The sequence below is a fragment of the Rhinopithecus bieti genome, unplaced genomic scaffold (assembly GCF_001698545.2).
Source record: "Rhinopithecus bieti isolate Rb0 unplaced genomic scaffold, ASM169854v2 scaffold_6946, whole genome shotgun sequence".
Lineage (NCBI taxonomy): Eukaryota > Metazoa > Chordata > Mammalia > Primates > Cercopithecidae > Rhinopithecus > Rhinopithecus bieti.
This window is the reverse complement of record NW_016805697.1, coordinates 2167460-2184172: the sequence shown is the minus strand read 5'-3', so window position 1 is coordinate 2184172 and position 16713 is coordinate 2167460. Positions and strand designations below refer to the sequence as shown.

General features: G+C 45.3%; 1 protein-coding gene across 1 annotated transcript; it reads right to left on the bottom strand.

The window, feature by feature from the left end:
• Positions 1 to 7060: 7060 nt before the first annotated feature.
• ADCYAP1 (adenylate cyclase activating polypeptide 1) lies at positions 7061 to 14805 on the bottom strand. Its single transcript, XM_017873558.1, is given in 6 exon segments — positions 7061 to 9753; positions 10869 to 10967; positions 11443 to 11574; positions 13742 to 13852; positions 14181 to 14486; positions 14690 to 14805. Coding segments are annotated over 6 exon segments (954 nt in total). The 3' UTR covers positions 7061 to 9563.
• Between the last annotated feature and the right edge of the window lie 1908 nt (positions 14806 to 16713).

Here is a 16713-nt window from a genome sequence, read left to right as displayed (position 1 = left end):
GGGAAGTTGAATAATTATGGTCCTCTTCCTATCAGCAAAATATATGCATGCAGTTACATGCTAAACTAGGAGTATAAAGAAATGCAGCAGAAAAACAGAGAAAGGAGCTGGTTCTTCCCTGAAAGATCAGTCACATTTCACTAGGAGGGCAAAGGGATAGAAGACTATTCTAGAGGCAGGGGACCACAAACAAAAGGTGATAAATAAGAGCAGGAAACTAGAGTGAAGAGAACTACTAAATACATGCTAAAGACTTTGGACTTCATCCAGTAGGCCACAGGAAGCCATAAACATTTATCAAGCCAGCATAGGATAGTAGCATGACCAGAGTCTTATTTTAGATCTGTCTGGAGACAGAGAAGACTGAACCAGGGGGAGTAACTAGAGCCAAGTTTTGAGAGGCTATTGCAAAAACAGCCAAAAGACTACGTGAAAGTGGAGTTCTGCAGAAAGTAGGATTGAAAAATCCTAAGATTTTGTGACTAATTAAATGAATGAAGTAAAGGGGAGGAAAAGGAAGGGCACTCTGCAATACATCAGTTAAGAAGTGTGTGGTGGATATGATGCCAAAAACAAAGAGGAGGAATAAATGTGAATAATAGTTTTACCTGGGAACATATAATTGGCCCTCCATATCCATGGGTTCTGCATCTGTGAATTCAACCAACTGCAAATGGAAAATATTCCAAAAAAATTACATGTGTATGAGCATGTACAGACTTTTTTTCTTGCCATTAATCCCTAAACAATAATGACTATTTACATTGTATGAAGTATTATAAGTAATATAGAGATGATTTAAAAGCCCGGACATGGTGGCTCACACCTGTAATCCCAGTACTTTGGGAGGCTCAGGTGGGCAGATAACTTAGACCAGCCTGGCCAACATGGTGAAATCCCGTCTCTACTAAAAACACAAAAATTAGCCAGGTGTGGTGGCACATGCCTGTAGTCTCAGCTACTTGGGAGGTTGAGACACAAGAATTGCTTGAACCCGGGAGGCAGAGGTTGCAGTGAGCTGAGATTGCACCACTGCACTCCAGCCTGGGCAACAGAGTGAGACTCTGTCTTAGATAGGTAGGTAGGTAGGTAGATAGATAGATAGATAGATAGATAGATAGATAGATAGATAGATAAAGTATACAGAAGGACATGCACAGGTTACATGCAAATGCCACACCATTTATATCAAGGACTTGAGCATCCACAGATTTTGGGTTCTGCAGGGGTCCTGGAACTAATTCCACATAGATAATGAGGGATAATTGTATTGATTTTGGGTATTCACTGGATATCCAGGTAAATATCTCAACTGGGCATGTGAACTTTCTTACGAGGTCTGTAAGATTGCAAGTTGTCAAACCATCAGATCATAGAAGATAAGATTATCCAAGGTGAAAGCATAGCCCTAGAAGAAAGGGGGAAGGACAGGACTTGAGGCCATCTACCTTAAAAAAGGAAGAGGAGGCAAGGTAAAAGATTGAAAAAGACAAAAAGGTATGAGAGGGAAAAGACAAAAAAGCCATGTTCCAGGAACAAGTGAAAAGAAAGTTTTAGGAATGAGGGAATGCTATAAAAAGATTATGTAAGATGGGAACCGCAAAAATATTGCACTTGGCAAGTATGGGACAATTGAACATGAAGAAATTGCAATTAAGTGTTAGAGGAAGTATAAACCTCAGGAAACCGAGGTGGGGATTTGAAGTGAAAGGAACACATGGAGCTAGAGGAAAAGAAACTAGGGAAGTTTCGTTTTGTATTTGCTTGTTTTTGGAAAATGGCAGGCAAAGTCAACAATGAGGTCACCCTGCAGGATGGGCCAAGGATACTGAAGAGTGAAGCAAACAAGTACAGGAATAGAAAATAAGACTGATTAGCAATGAGTGCTTTATAGATCCTACAGACATAGGTAATCATAAATTTATAGTAAGAAAGGATGAAAACAGAGCCAAGATTTTTCTCAATAGCCTTCAGCAACCAGGAGAAAACACATGGTTGGGTTGATCCAACTGTGAGGAGTGTTAATGTGAATGTGGCAGAAATGGTCAGGGAGTGAAAAATCGTCAGTGGGGGCAGGGTCATTAAATTGATCTGGGATGAGAGGAGCAACAGCAAAGAGAGAAAGGGCCAGGGAGCCTGGGGAAACGGCAGGCAGGGCATCAGAAGACTGGAGACTCAAGTGTGATCACAAGTTTCATGGGTTTTAGGGAATGACAGCAGTGACGGGATAGCAGTTTCTACTCAACAGAATTTCAAAAAATGTTTCAGAGAAGAGCAGTTCTAAGGTACTTGTGGTTCAAAGAAGTAGTACAGTTGGCAGCAAAGATGGTGAGAGTTCCTCAAAGGGTATTTCTTACTATGGTTAAAATCAGTGACTAGGGTTCACTTCTAGGTGCTCTGAAATGTTTTAATATTGAAACTTTAGAGTAAAATTTTAACGGAGGATGTGAAATCTTTGGAACACTGGGGCACTGGAACTCATAAAGCTTCCTGTCAGCTGGAACCTCTATAGACCACTCTTAACTCTCTTCTTGTTCTGAGAAAACCATACTAAGCCAGTCTGAGTTGGCTTTTCCACTACTTGAAACACAGGTCCTAACTGATACTATAAATAACAAACCAAAAAAAAAAAAATTGACTTAGGCAATGAAGGGGACTTATTGACTTATTTAACAGGAAACTCAGGGACTCAATGATGTCATCAGGAACCTGCCTTTTCCTGTTACTCCTCTGTGTCTTACTGTTACTCCTCTGTGTCTTCCATGGTGACAGGTCCACTGTGAGGCTGGCTTCTTATATGGTGCACTGCATTACACACCACACCATTCCAGAGAAGAAAAGGACTTCTTTTCCAGAAGCATCAAAAAAAAATTCCTCTCTACCCCACTATTCTAAAATGGATCGCATGCCACTCCAGGAACTGTGGCCAGGAGATGCAATCATCCTGATTAGTTATATTTTAAAGTGGGGAGTTATTGTCCCCATAAAATCCATATCCTGAATGAGGTAGGTATAGTTAACCAAGCAAAAATCAGGGTAGTTAACAAGAGAAAGGGAAATACACATAGATACACATCATACTATTTTCTTTGTGGTTTATAGGCAATATTCCTCTCTGACTTAGGATTCTATAATATACAGCAAAGACATAATTAAGAAAAAATTTAACTGGGACCAGACAACATTGCCTACTATAATGCTAAACTGTTAAAAAATATTTTTTCATTATATTCTTTTTGCTGTTGATGAACTCATGTTTCAAATTACATTTCAGCTGATGAGAGAAATTTCTTCGGCAGCTGTAGATAACCGCTCTGTTAATTATCACTTTGAGAGCAGTCCAGTTCCCAGTCTGCCTGCCAAGGTATCCCTTCTCCTGTATTCCAGAAAAAGGGTATTATTGTCTTGAAGCATAAGGTGAATTCTGTTTTAGTTTGAAAATATGACTCTTCTTTTTTCTATGAGAATGAAAAAAATAAAAACCTGTGTGGCTTGAATCTATGACAGCCTTTTGCCTGTACGTGAATTTGGACTTTAGTTTATCTTAACTAATAGAAACACACTAATTTGGCATTCTTTCTACGTAGCTTTTCCTGGAGGTAGATCTAGTTTGATTCATGATGCCCATCTAATTGATAAGTTAATTTTTCAGATCTTTGGCTCTTCCACATTAAAAAAACAAAATACTCCTGTATATGCTTTGCAGTTGTCCTATTACAACAAGGGAGAAATATCATGGTGAATTCTACAGGTTCTCTGTTTATTCCAATCACTCAGAAAAGATATTTCTTATGTTCCCAGAAGTGTGTCGGCACTAAAGTGCAATGTATTGTCCACACCCTCTAGGAGGTCATCCAGTGGGGAGACAAGCCATGCTCTTACAAAACAGTTACAGAACTGGACAGAGCAGTGTGGAATTAAAAGTCAGAAAGGGAATACAGAAGGGGCAATACAGAGTATAATGGTCATGGAAAAACAGTGCAGGTTCCTGGGGAGCAGGAGTGAAGACGACCGTGACTCCGAGAGGCTAAAGGAGACGCCTAGGACAGGAGAGCTTGAGTTGGACCTTACAGAATATTGAGGTTGGGTGGGTAGAGAAAGGACATTGTGGTCATGGGGGTATTGCTGGTAGCTGATAGGGAGCATTTGCGTTCAAGAACTGATAAGAACCTGTTTTTTTAAAGAAGAAGGATTGGCCTGGAGCACTGGCTCATGCCTGTAATCCCAGCAGGAGGCTGAGGTGGATGGATCACCTGAGGTCAGGAGTTCGAGACCCAGCAGGAGGCTGAGGTGGATGGATCACCTGAGGTCAGGAGTTCGAGACCAGCCTGGCCAACATGGTGAAATCTCATCTCTACTAAAAATAAAAAAATTAGGCGGATGTGGTGGCACGCACCTGTAGTCCCAGCTACTCAGGAGGCTGAAGCAGGAAAATCACTTGAACCTGGAAGGTAGAGGCTGCAGTGAGCCGAGCCACTGCACTCCAGCTTAGGTGACAAGAGCAAAACTTCATCTCATAAAAAAAAAAAAAAGAAAGAAAGAAAAAGGTCCAGGTGCACCCAGTGGCTCAAGCCTGTAATCACAGCACTTTGGGAGGTCAAGGTGGGTGGATCACCTGAGGTCAAGAGTTCAAGACCAGCCTGGCCAACACGGTGAAACGCCGTCTCTACTAAAAATACAAAAATTAGCCAGGAGCGTTGGCATGCGCCTGTAATCCAAGCTACTCGGGAAGCTGAGACAGGAGAATCCCTTAAACCAGGGAGGCGGAGGTTGCCGTGAACCAAGATCGTGCCACTGCACTCCAGCCTGGGCAACAGAGTAAGACCCTTTCTCAAAACAAAAAAAAAAAAAAAGAGGAAGGATCGTGTTAAAGAACAGAGAGGTAAAATTGACTACTGATTACCTTAACCCCTTTAACCCTTTGACGATGGAAGCTACTCTGGAACATCTGATCAGAGGGACATGATACTAAGATGGAGCTAAAACTATGTGGTTGCAAGGGAAATGACCAGGATGACCAACTACAAACCAATGTGAAAATCCGGCAGTGATGCAATCTGCAGCAACAGGGGCAGCTGCCATCTCCCTTCTACAAAAAAGGATGGCAACAAAAGAGAAGGGGGATGACTTGATCTTAGCTTCCAATCTTGTGATCATGTGAACAGTAGGGTTGGGTTGAAGGTCACAGTGAGTCATCCAAGAGAAATTATCTTGTGAACAGTTGGGGAGCAGTAAATACATTCAAACCAAATTGGGATATAATGCAACTGGAAGTTGACTTCCAGATCCCCAGAATTATGGCCAGCTAGCTGCACAAGTTCTCTTCATTGTAGCGATAATCTCTTAGTCCTGTGATTGAATATTTTGGACCCAACTTAAAGGATCACTCTCCTTCCACAAGCTCCTGTAGGAGAGGTCCAACCAGCCTGTACAAGTAAAATAATGCTAACTAGTAGCTATAGTGACCTAAAGGAAATACTGAAATTGTCAAAGAGCTTAATGACCACGTATCTTGGAAGAATATGGCAAGTGATGTACTTATTACTGCGTGCAGGTAACATGACCTTTTGCTTATTTTATATGAAAAAAATTCAGACCAGCACATATGTACATTTACATATGTCACCAATTCTAAATCTAGGCAGTCTCAAATTTTAGTGCACAGTAATCTAGGGTTTTTATTTAAAATGCAGAATCACCATATCTGGCAGAGCCCTACAATTTTGCATTGTTAAGCCCCCCCGGATGATCACATTTCAGAAAAACACTCTGAAAAAAATACTACCTGAGCTCCCAGGTGTTAGTCAAGCTCTCTCGACCAGTGTGGTGGCCCACTTCAGGTGTTCAATAGTGTGTATTGTATTGAATAAGTGTGTTCTCAGCCCTAACAGCATTAAGACACCTGTTGCAGCTTCTTGAATACCCAAACATATCAAGGCTTCCTTTAAAAAGCTGTAATTTGAGTTATCACAGAAGATAATATAGCAAGTTGCTAAATACATGAACTTCACTTGAAGTCAGCCAAGTCTGGGGTTTATCTTTATGTAATTCTACTGTGACACATTTATTGATTTACTAATTGAGCCCATTAATTTTTAGGATGAAACCCTGGCATTTTAAATTAAATGATATGTCACTTATTACGTGACTTTCTATACACTTTCTAAGCCAAAAATAGTCAAGGGCGCCAAAACACACACCACTAGGGAATTTGAGGGAATTTCATACAAAAGCTTTGCTCTAAAGTTTGTAAATATGAACTAAGACAGCATATAATCCACAAATGACTTCTTGTGTTTTGTCTTGTACTTCAAAGTACATTTTCTTTTAAAGGCATCTAATTAACTCTTTACTTACTCATGTTCATGTTCCTTCTACCTAAAGCATTTTAATCAGAGACAGTTGTTTGTATGTCTCTAAACACATTTTAAAACCTCCAAAACTGATTATTCAGATCATTTTATACAAAATTTTATCAAGACAAGTTTAGTCTGCAGTTTCTTGTACAAGAACAATGTTAGATCCCTATTTTAGGCTGGGCGTGGTGGCTCATGCCTGTAATCCCAGCACTTTGGGAGGCTGAGGTGGGAGGATTGCTCGAGCAAGACCAGCCCGGGCAACATAGTGAGACCTGGCCGCTAAAACAAAAAATAAAAGAACAAAGTTAGATTGCTATTTCAGATGTGTAACTAATGCTCCATTAGTTACACTCCAGTAGTGTCTCCCACTACTACCTAGTAACTTTCTGAATATTGAGCAATGTATATACACACTAGGGGATACAAATTAAATTGTGTGTCTTATAATGTTGCAACATCGTGCCTGTCTATGAGCTTAAAACCTTCTTAGGCATCTCCATCTGAGAAGCTACTTTAAATTTTTAGCAGAATCCAGCAGCCCATCAAGTATTAAAGCACAGTTCATGAAAATACAAGGATGCTTAGATAGATGTATATTCCAGACATAAAAAAATCTTATGGTTGCTAAAGAAATATAATACTTTAAGAGATTTAAAAGTAGTTATTTCCTGAATGTCTTTTTTCCCAAACATTAGACCAAGTTGCATTGTTTACAAAAATTTATTCATACAAATTTTACACACTTTATATAACAGTTATCAAAGTCCTAGTTATAGATATCATGTGTGTAATAATACTTGGTTAAGGTGTTTTTATAATCAGTTGCACACAAAATAAGAGCTTCAAGACTAATATCTACCTAAATTATCACTATATCATAAATCTGCTTCAGTTTAGTAAGGCTCTTGGCATTTCTAAAAAGTATACAAAAGATTAAACTGGGTGATCACTGTAAAATGCTTGCAACTAGCCACGGGAACACTAAATTAGACTTCATAAATAAAAGGTTAACTAGAGCCCTATTTCACCACTAACAGCTGACACAAATACAGAAAACTCTGCCCATTATCCAAGAAACAAATAATTAAGACTAAAATGCAAGCTGATGTGTTGCAGCATTGTAGGGCCACTAAATAGCCATCTGTGATTCGTGGCAATTTAAAAGGCGAAGAAAGGCACTAAAGCTGCAAACTGCATCCCGTGTCACATTGCCTGAGGAGACTGCAGAATTAAAGGAAGATTGATCCTATACACAGGACTCAGGCATAAATCGAATGCCTCTGTTTTCACTATTTGCAATGTGATCTCCTGGCAGCATCCATCCCACCTGGGAATGCAAATCCAATTCTGTTTTCTTTGATTTATAACTTCATACTGATCAAATCCGTAAAGGAAACGGAAAGGTCCTTTAAACTTTACAAGCTAACGTTTAATCTTTCCTTGTTCTTTTTTTTTTTTTTCTTCTTCTTCTTCTTCTTCTTTTTTCAAAAAATAAAAAATAAACTTGTGCCTGAAATTTGGGAGAGTGGCTGGCTGGTTTGTCTGTTGCTGCTCGATCTGGTTGCTGGGTGAAGGTTCTTTTGTTTATAAAGATTATTCTATATGTTGAAAGAATTGACAGGAAACAGACATGCTTTCTTTAGCCAAAGAAAGGATGCAAGGGTATGTTCTCAGGGTCTGTTGGAGCTTGCTTACCTCACTCTTGACCACAGATATAAGATAGTACTCATACATATGAAGAAGAGGATTAAATGATTTATCAGTTAGCAAAACTGAGCAACATGTGAACACTACACATTCTAATATGACAAAGGTTGGTTTTATGAAATAAATTTTACTAAGCAATAAGCAATAATGTAGAAAAATACATTTTACCTACAAACTCAATAAACAAGAAACAAAGGGTTCATATTCAGTGCATAATTACTTATTAATAGCTACACAGGGGTTCCTAAAATTTACAATAAGTGCCTGCATCAAACAAAAAAAAAGAAGCATTCACAAGTTTAAGAGAAGTGAATGAAAAATGATAAACAGTACTTAAACAGTGCGGGAGGATAGGAAGGAGAGGTCTCCATAAAACCACAAAGGAAAGGGTGGCTCCTACAGAGCAGGTTTCAAAGGGGAGGATCCTGGCCATTTCACAAGATGAGAAGCATGGACAGCACTGGAGAAAAACACATTGTACTTTGCATCCATTTCCAATACCCAGCGCCCAAAGTCAGGACCATTGGGACTGGACTTGCCCTCAGCTTCCCAGACCTGGGACAACCTCAAACCAGTCCCTTTCCAGGGTCCTCCTCCTACCACCTCATGCTCTGCCTCTTCCAATATACTTCTATGTCCTTCACTTTGTTCCAATTGCCCTAATTTGGGGATATTAGATTCCCTGGCAACTCAGGAAGTACAGAAAAAAGAGCGGTCTAACGAAGTCGCCCTTTTCTGCAGTTCCTCAACTCTTCCCCCAGGGAGAGGAGTGAATTCTGGGAAGAAGCACAATTTGGATCGAGCTGTTGTTTTATCAGGAGAATTTTCTTCTGGGCTGAGAGTCTGAAGGGAGACAACTACACATAAAAGGAGAATCAAAGAAAGCAGAAATATTGGAATTGTCACCCAACCAGGGGGACAGTGCCTAGTTGAGTTAGGCTGGGATTGAAGCAGCCTGCCCCAGAGACGCACTGCGGAAGAACGCCCTTCAGTAATTCTCCAAATCATCACCTCAAAATCTCTCCGGAGCAGGGCATCATTGTTTATGTACAGTAGCAAATGGTTAGTAGTAATATCTTCAGGCCTGTCATGGATAAAATACTATCCTTTTAATTCCAGTTTACAAAATAGGAGTAATATTCAAAACAATGATTGTCTACTTTTCTATTTATTTTTATAAAAACATAAACAGCTCAGGCGAATTTTCAATCCTTGTGCACGCTTTGTATGAACTTCTCTCTATACTTATATATATATATTCTTTTTATGTATTTATAATATATATCAATAATTGGTCCACAAAGTATATCTGTGCATTCTCTAGTGCTTTGTAAAAAGAAAAACAGTATTATTATCAAAATATTCATTTAATGGCTTTACTTCATTACATAAATACATGTTTGGATAGAACACACGAGCGATGACTGTTCAGTCAGTTTGGAAAACGACTTTTCATTGCGTCAGGGCTGTATACACAGGGTAGCTGGTAACTCATCGCTACAAATAAGCTATTCGGCGTCCTTTGTTTTTAACCCTTTGTTTATACCTTTTGCCTAGGACGGCCGCCAAGTATTTCTTGACAGCCATTTGTTTCCGGTAGCGACTGTAGCTGTCCGTGAAGATTCCATCCGAATGGCGCTTGGAGAGCGGCTCCGCGTCCTCCTCCACGCCGCCGCCTAGGCTCCCACTGCAAGCAAAGGGGTCGGGAAGAGGGTGGCGGGGCGGGAGACACAGGTTCAATCGCTGCGGGGAGCAGGCGGGCCCCACCCCACGCGGGAGCCTTCCGGGAGGGCCCGGGGCTCGCACTGCCCACCGCACCGCCTCCCTCTGCCAGGAAGCAGCGGTAGGGAGGGCTGAGATGGAAGCTCCTCAATGCCTCCCTCCCCACCCAGGATTTCCTGGCACGAAACCCCGCAGAGGGAGGGCCTGGGATGAGATCCGGGCAGACGACACTCGCTTTAAGCCTAACCTCTCTCCCAATGCTGCCTCTTGAGATCTGACCATCCGTGCGTTCGCACTAAATTGTCCTCACTGTTCCTCTCACCCCCGACGTACAGAGAAAATAACCAGAGAGCCCTAAATATGCCAGGCTGGCTGCTGCCCTGAAGTTTGCATCGATCCTACAATTCCTAGTCAAACATGAACACTCCTCTCCCTCCTCACGCCAAGTTGAAAAACGTGGTAATAATATAAGTCGACAGGCTGTAGGCAATATTTTTCACTGCATGAATTATTCATGGCGAAAATGTAATCTGTCTTCCCATGGGCTTTATTAAAATGTTGCCTTCTGCTGAGATACGCTTCATGCAAGCCCTATGCTCTCAGTTTCTCTGGCGTGAGCAAAACTGTTTGGTTCCCTAAGTGTTCCGATTTGGCTATTTATTATTTCGATTTGAACTTTCAGTAAATATAACCACCCCTTTCCCCATCCCCCCCCAAAAAAGTCGTGCTTAGAGGAAATTATAGCAAAACCTCCCCGGAAGCTTGAAGGTTTTGAATGACCAAGAGGTTTGGTTTGGTTTCTCTTTCTTTTCACTCAAAACGGATCAAACTCCCTCGCTCGCGTTCCCTTTTTCCCTCTTCCAGAGCTCTCTGGGCAAATTTAAGGTGCCACTTAAAAATCTCCGCCTGCGACCTGTGGCAGGTACCCACCCAGACCCTGGGGCGCAGACTCACCCTGGGCCCCACGTGCACGCACGGCCGTGGAAGCCGCGCCTCCCGCCCTCCGCGCACCCCACACAAGCACCCATTCCGGCGCGCGCGACCCACCATGCGCGGGTTAATCCTTCCACAAACTCTTACCCCACGCCCTTCGCCACAAGCGACTGCAGGTACTTCCTGGCGGACAGCTGGTCCAGCACTTTGCGGTAGGCCTTGTTAAGGATCCCGTGGGCGACATCTCTAACGGGGAGGCAAAGTGTGCGCCCAGGGTCACTGATTCTGCCCGCCAGGTGGCCGCTGGAGACCCCCTTGTTGGGCGCGCGCCCCCTCGACTGTCAGGGAGGCTGACAGAGAAACCTCCAGAGGCACAGAACTCGCGAGTAACTCCCGGGATGATCCCGAGAGTAACTGCTAGAATTGGGAGGTAGTCCTGGCTCTAGGAATGGCAGCTGTGGAGTGTGGGTTCCTTGACGCCACTCACTGCCACTCTTTGGGCCACAGCCCCCTCGGTCCCCACGCGGCCCTCAGGTCCACATAGACCCGCCCGCTGCTAATTTTCTGTCGCTGCAATAGGATCGGGCCAGGGAGAGGACAGGCTTGAGGACTTTCTTGGGGAAAAAAAAAAAAATCCTCGGTGGGTCACCACACCACCCCTCCAGTCACCGCAGTCCCGAGCGCCCAGCCGCGGGTGTGCGCGAGGCCGCGCGAATCTCACCTTCTCTCGGAGGGGTAGTACAATGCGGAGGCGTCGCGCAGCGCGGAGGCGGGGCTCCCTGCGCCTGGCGGCTCCAAGTCGTAGAAGTCTTGCAGCGGGTTTCCGTCCTCGTCGTACGCCTCTTCCTCTGGCCTGAGGGGTAGCCCGGGACAGAAGGAGTGGTCAGTACAAGTTCCTCCCCAGCTCTGCGAGGACCCAAAGAAAGGGGCTCGCGCTGATTTTCACAGTTTATAAAAGTCCTCCACGGAGAATTGTCTTTTCTCCCAGGACTGGAGGTGGGAGTAGAGGTAAGGAGGAGGGAACCACACCCGACCATTCCTACCCCGCCAGGAGGCTCGCCCACCCCCTCTTTTCGCGGGTAAAGGGTGGTCCTGCAGAGCCACAGCCTCAACAAGCACTGGGAAACAGAGGCGTCTCCGCCGATCGCGCACACCTGGCTACTGAAAAGCACCGCCCCCCTCCCCGCCTGGCTCCCGAGCCTTCACAAAGCAGCAACGGGCGGGCACGAGAAAGGCCCTACGAGACTAGGCGCTGACCCACGCGAAGACCCGAACGGGGAGGCCCAGAAAGCAAAGGAGAGGATGGGTGGGGTGTGCGGCGGCCAACTCCGCAGCCTCCCCCACCCCAGCCTCCGAGCCCAGGGGAGCCCTTCCCCGAGCAGATGTAGGTCACGGAGAACCTCGGTTTCTATTTTGGGCAGGAGAGGATCTGGCAGGAACATGAATAATAGATGCCCCTAAACTTAGCCAGTTTGGCGGCGGCTCAGACTGTGGCGTGTCCGCGCCCTCCGGTGCCTCTCGACCGGAGAAAGTGCCAGGCACACGGGAATTTGAAAATAGCTGAGGGTGAAACGAGGGTGTTTTAAGGCAACTAAACGAATAATTCACGCTAATCTGTTAGCGATGGCGGGGCCCCATCTCAACCCAGAGCACGAGGAGGGGGACCAATACACAGCGAGTGCCTGGCGACTTCGCAGTCAACCTCATCTACAGCCTCCATTCTTGACATAGGACGGGTAGAGATGAGTTAAAACAAATCCTTCTGGCTTTGGACCCCTGGAGAGATTTGGAATGCAGCCAGCGCTAGTAGCACTCTCTAGGCGGGGATGGAGTCGTACTTCGTTACTTCACTCGCTTTTCTCCATCCTTGGAGAGGTCAGGGCAAGGCAAGCACATCCCTCCGCACGCCCCGCACCCAGCCTTTTCTCGGCGATGCGTCTCAGCCCTGCCCCGGGTACCCCGAACCCTGGGTCTTTCTGATATTGCCCTGCCCCGAGTCCGGATACTGGAATCCTAATACAGAAGCCAGAACCCATCTCTCCGTTCAAATCAACGGTCAGCGGCCCCCCAAGGCTAATGTTCCTAGGCGCGGCTAGGACAAGGCAGCTTCGCAGACAGAAAGAGCGCTCCTCGCTGCCCCAGGCGCCGCGGGTGCGGACCCTCCCCTGCCCAGGGCTCTTCCACAGTCAGGCACATCGGCCCGCGACTCCCTGGGGCTGCCTCCGGGAACCTGGGCAGCGCTTGCCCATTAGAAACCCGGGGTTAAGAAAGAAGCCAAGGTTCCTCCATCCTGGGCCGGGCAGGGCTGCTCTCCCGCTCCTGCCTGCCTGCTGGCTTTCCCTTCCTCCTCCCTTGCGTCTGTTTTTCCCCCTCCTTCGCAGTCTCGTTCTTGTTCTTCCCTCTCTTAAGTCGCTTTTCCTCAATCACACCGGGCCAACACCCTCCCCCACCCCACGCCCCCCAAGACAGCCTGGGATTCAAAATGCAGTTGGAACACGGATCACTTGAAAGAAAGCTCTTCAGGAGAAAGAACTGGAATGAAATGAAGGGAAAGGGTGGAAAGGAGAGAGAGGCCCCACCCGGATAGTCCAGAACAAGCGGTAACAAAGCAAAGTCCGAAGGAGCTTCACGCTCAACCCCCGGCCAGGCTCCAGAGCTGACGTTCTCCTAACTCATCCTAAGAATAGGTAAAAGAAACCAACCTAGGGGCCATGCCCTGCCCCCATCCTGCTGGCCAGGTTGGGAGAGGCGGGTTCTCCAGCGGCCAGAAGCTCACTGGCTCTACTCGGGACCCTGAGCTGCCTAGGGCTGGGGGAGGGTTACGAGCCGTCGCGGAGCCTGCCAGACCCTCCGGCTAGAATGGGGACCCGCTGTCCAGCCAAGGCTGGCGGAGGCGCACTGGGGGCGCAGAGGGCGATGCTAGTAGTCTGGACCCAGAGGACTGCAGGAAGGAGACTGTGAGGAAGTGTCTGTGACTGGGAGGCCCCAGCTCCTGCTCGGGCCGGGCAGCCAGCACCTACCTGATCCCGGGGAACCGGAGTCCGGCGGCGGCAGGTGAGCAGTAGACGCTGCTGTGCATGATTATCCCGTAGACCAGCAGGGCCATCCTCGCTCCGCTACACATGGTCATTCTGCGCAGGATGGGAAAGAGGGCACACAGCTGTGAGAACGTCCCTGGCCTTCTACCCTCCAGCCCCAAAAAACTCTCGAAGCTGGGGGAGGGACGGAGCGAAGCCCCAGCTCCCTGTATTGAACACCACTTAGCGACAGCCGGCGCGCGCCCTGCCACTTCTTGCTTGCTATAGTTAGAAATATATATATATATATATATGCATATACCCAGCGCCCAATAACTAGCCAGACCTGGTTGAAGGAAAGCTAACTATCCTGACGCGATGCCAGCGAAAGAATCAGCAGTGGAGTGATCCGGTCGGTTTGGTAAGGTTTTCTTTCCCTTGCCCTTCAACTCTTACCGCTGTCAGGAGATGGTGTGCTGCCAAGTAGGACGGCGGGCAAAGGGCTTCTTCAAGTTTCTGCGCTGGAGTCACAACCCGAGAGGCATCACCGTCTGGCGTTGGTGTCTGAGCAGAAGCCGCAGGAACGAGCAGGAGCAGCAGGAGGAGCTGCAGGACTTGTTTGCCGAGGCTCGTGTTCTGTTCAAAAGTTTGTAGACGCGCAGAACTAGGAGGGAGCGTGACACGGAGAGAAGGGGGCGAAGAGAGAGAGACAGAAGAAAGAAAGAGGGGGCGAGGAGGTAAAGCGCGGAGGAGCAAAGTGGCCCGTAAGTCCACCCGGAGGAGTAAGAAAGCGATTAAGGAAAAGAGGGAAAGTCAGAGGACAAGGGGAGGAAGGAAAGGGAGAGGGCCGGTCGCCAGCCGGCCTTTGTAGGAGCCGCTGGTCAGGCAGCTGTGAGGGTCGACAGCGCCTTCTCTGCTCCAAGGTCTCTCTGGCTGCCTCTGAAGCTGCGGCTTCTTCAGCTGCTGCGGGTGGTTACAGAGGTGACCGGCCTTCTGCCCGTATTTATCTGTGCAGTTAGCAAAAATCTATCCCAACATGGTTTTTGGAGAGCCCTCTTTGTCAACATCTGTCTGCCTGTTGCCTTTAAGAACAGAATATTTTGTTTCACTGTTGCGCTCCGATTTTTATTCATGAAATGACTTCCTTTTTTTTTTTCAGTCACGTAATGATCGGGTATCAGAAAAAGACGTCAGCATCCTAGTCCCTCAAGGAACATATTAACTATTCTGTGCTGTCCTCTTGGATGATAAGATCCGGAGTCATCGACTTCTCATAAACACCTTTCACTCATACAATCCAATTTTAAGAAGTCCAATTATTTTGATGGTTTTCAATTTCACCCATTTCTCAAGGACGGGTAAAGAATTTTAGAATTTTGAGGATGGCAAAAGTTATGTTTTAACTATATAATTACGATTTCTCTTTACTTTTTCATCAAGCCCTACCAATCAGAGCTCTGGTCTCTGGAGTTAAGCATCATCAAGCTCTCCTATTAATAAATTTAATTTAGATCTCCTAATTTCTTGCGTATGTTCTTTCAGATAGACCATTAAATGTGGAAGTCGTTTTGCTTTTAAAGGGAAGTCTTGGAGGATTTTCAGTAAATCTCTCCTGAGTCTGGCTGCCGTTGACAGTCGGGCTATGAGTAGATTGATGAGAGCTCAGGCTGCCTCCGGAGTGCGGCCTGCGGAGCTGTCCAGACTCCGGGTGCTGAAGTGTTCGGTCACAGGTGCTACAAACGTTGAAAACTGCCACTGGTTTAATTTTTCACCAGGGCCTCTAAATTTGAAGAGTTGGCAGTAGTGCTATTAACGTGGCGATTCATTGCCTAAATCACCCCCATCGTTCAGATACGTCTTTCCCCTTTGTAGTGTCCATAAATGCCCTAATGCTGAGAATGCTCTCCATCCCTTCCTGGATTTGAGGAAAAGCATTCTGTCCCCGTTAGTCCTGGCTTTTGGATCTCTAGACTGGCTGTTTGGCTACTTTCACACCTTCTGTGGCTCTTACAGATTTTAAAAATTGATGTTGTGAAATTGTGTTTTCCACAAGAAATGAAATGTTAAGAATTTTGGGGTGAGAAATATGTTTTTCCACTTTGTTTACAACTTGAGCTCTGTTTGGGGAACACAGATGGATTGGGAAAGCATGAGGGTTCCCAGTACAAGTTCACTTGATGAAGGTTTCTAACAGGAATCCCTTTGCTGGAAACAGTTAAAATTTTTTTAACTGAAAATGATGTGGTAAGAGGAAAGCAATAAGGGAAGACCATATCCACCCAGAGGCTTCCAATTTCCTGGGTAGTTTAAGCAGGTTCATATATTTCTACACCAGTAAGAGAAATTGGGTCTATTTCTTAGAAAGAAAGAAAGAAAGAGAAAGAAAGAAAGAAAGAAAGAAAGAAAGAAAGAAAGAAAGAAAGAAAGAAAGAAAGAAAGAGAAAGAGAGAGAGAGAGGAAGGAAGGAAGGAAGGAAGGAAGGAAGGAAGGAAGGAAGGAAGGAAGGAAAGAAGGAAAGAAAGAAAGAAAAGATCCATCAATAACCATTAGAGTGCATTTTAATTATTTGGATCTTACACAAAAATTAGGGGAAATTCCAGTTTAGTGGGAGGGTTTCCTGTTACTATGATTTGGATCTAACATTTAAATAAGCTATATTAGTTCTGCATGCTTTTTCCAAGATATTATGTTTCTCCTTCTAAATGCTGTTCCCGCTCTTACTTGAGATTTAATACTTCCTCCTTCTTAAAAAAAACTAAGTTTTGCTTATTCCTGGCCATAAATGACTGAAAACTGTCTGCTTCTTCTTAGTTTATTCCTGGCCGTGCTTCAGATTGTCTGCCTTCAATAAAGCTTCAAACCACATCTACATGGGACTATGTCTCTTTTACTCTGATACATATGCTCACTGATTTATGTCGGAGTGTTTACATGCCTGTGTTCCGTGTTCAGCTGTGCCTCTGCAGCAAGCTCTC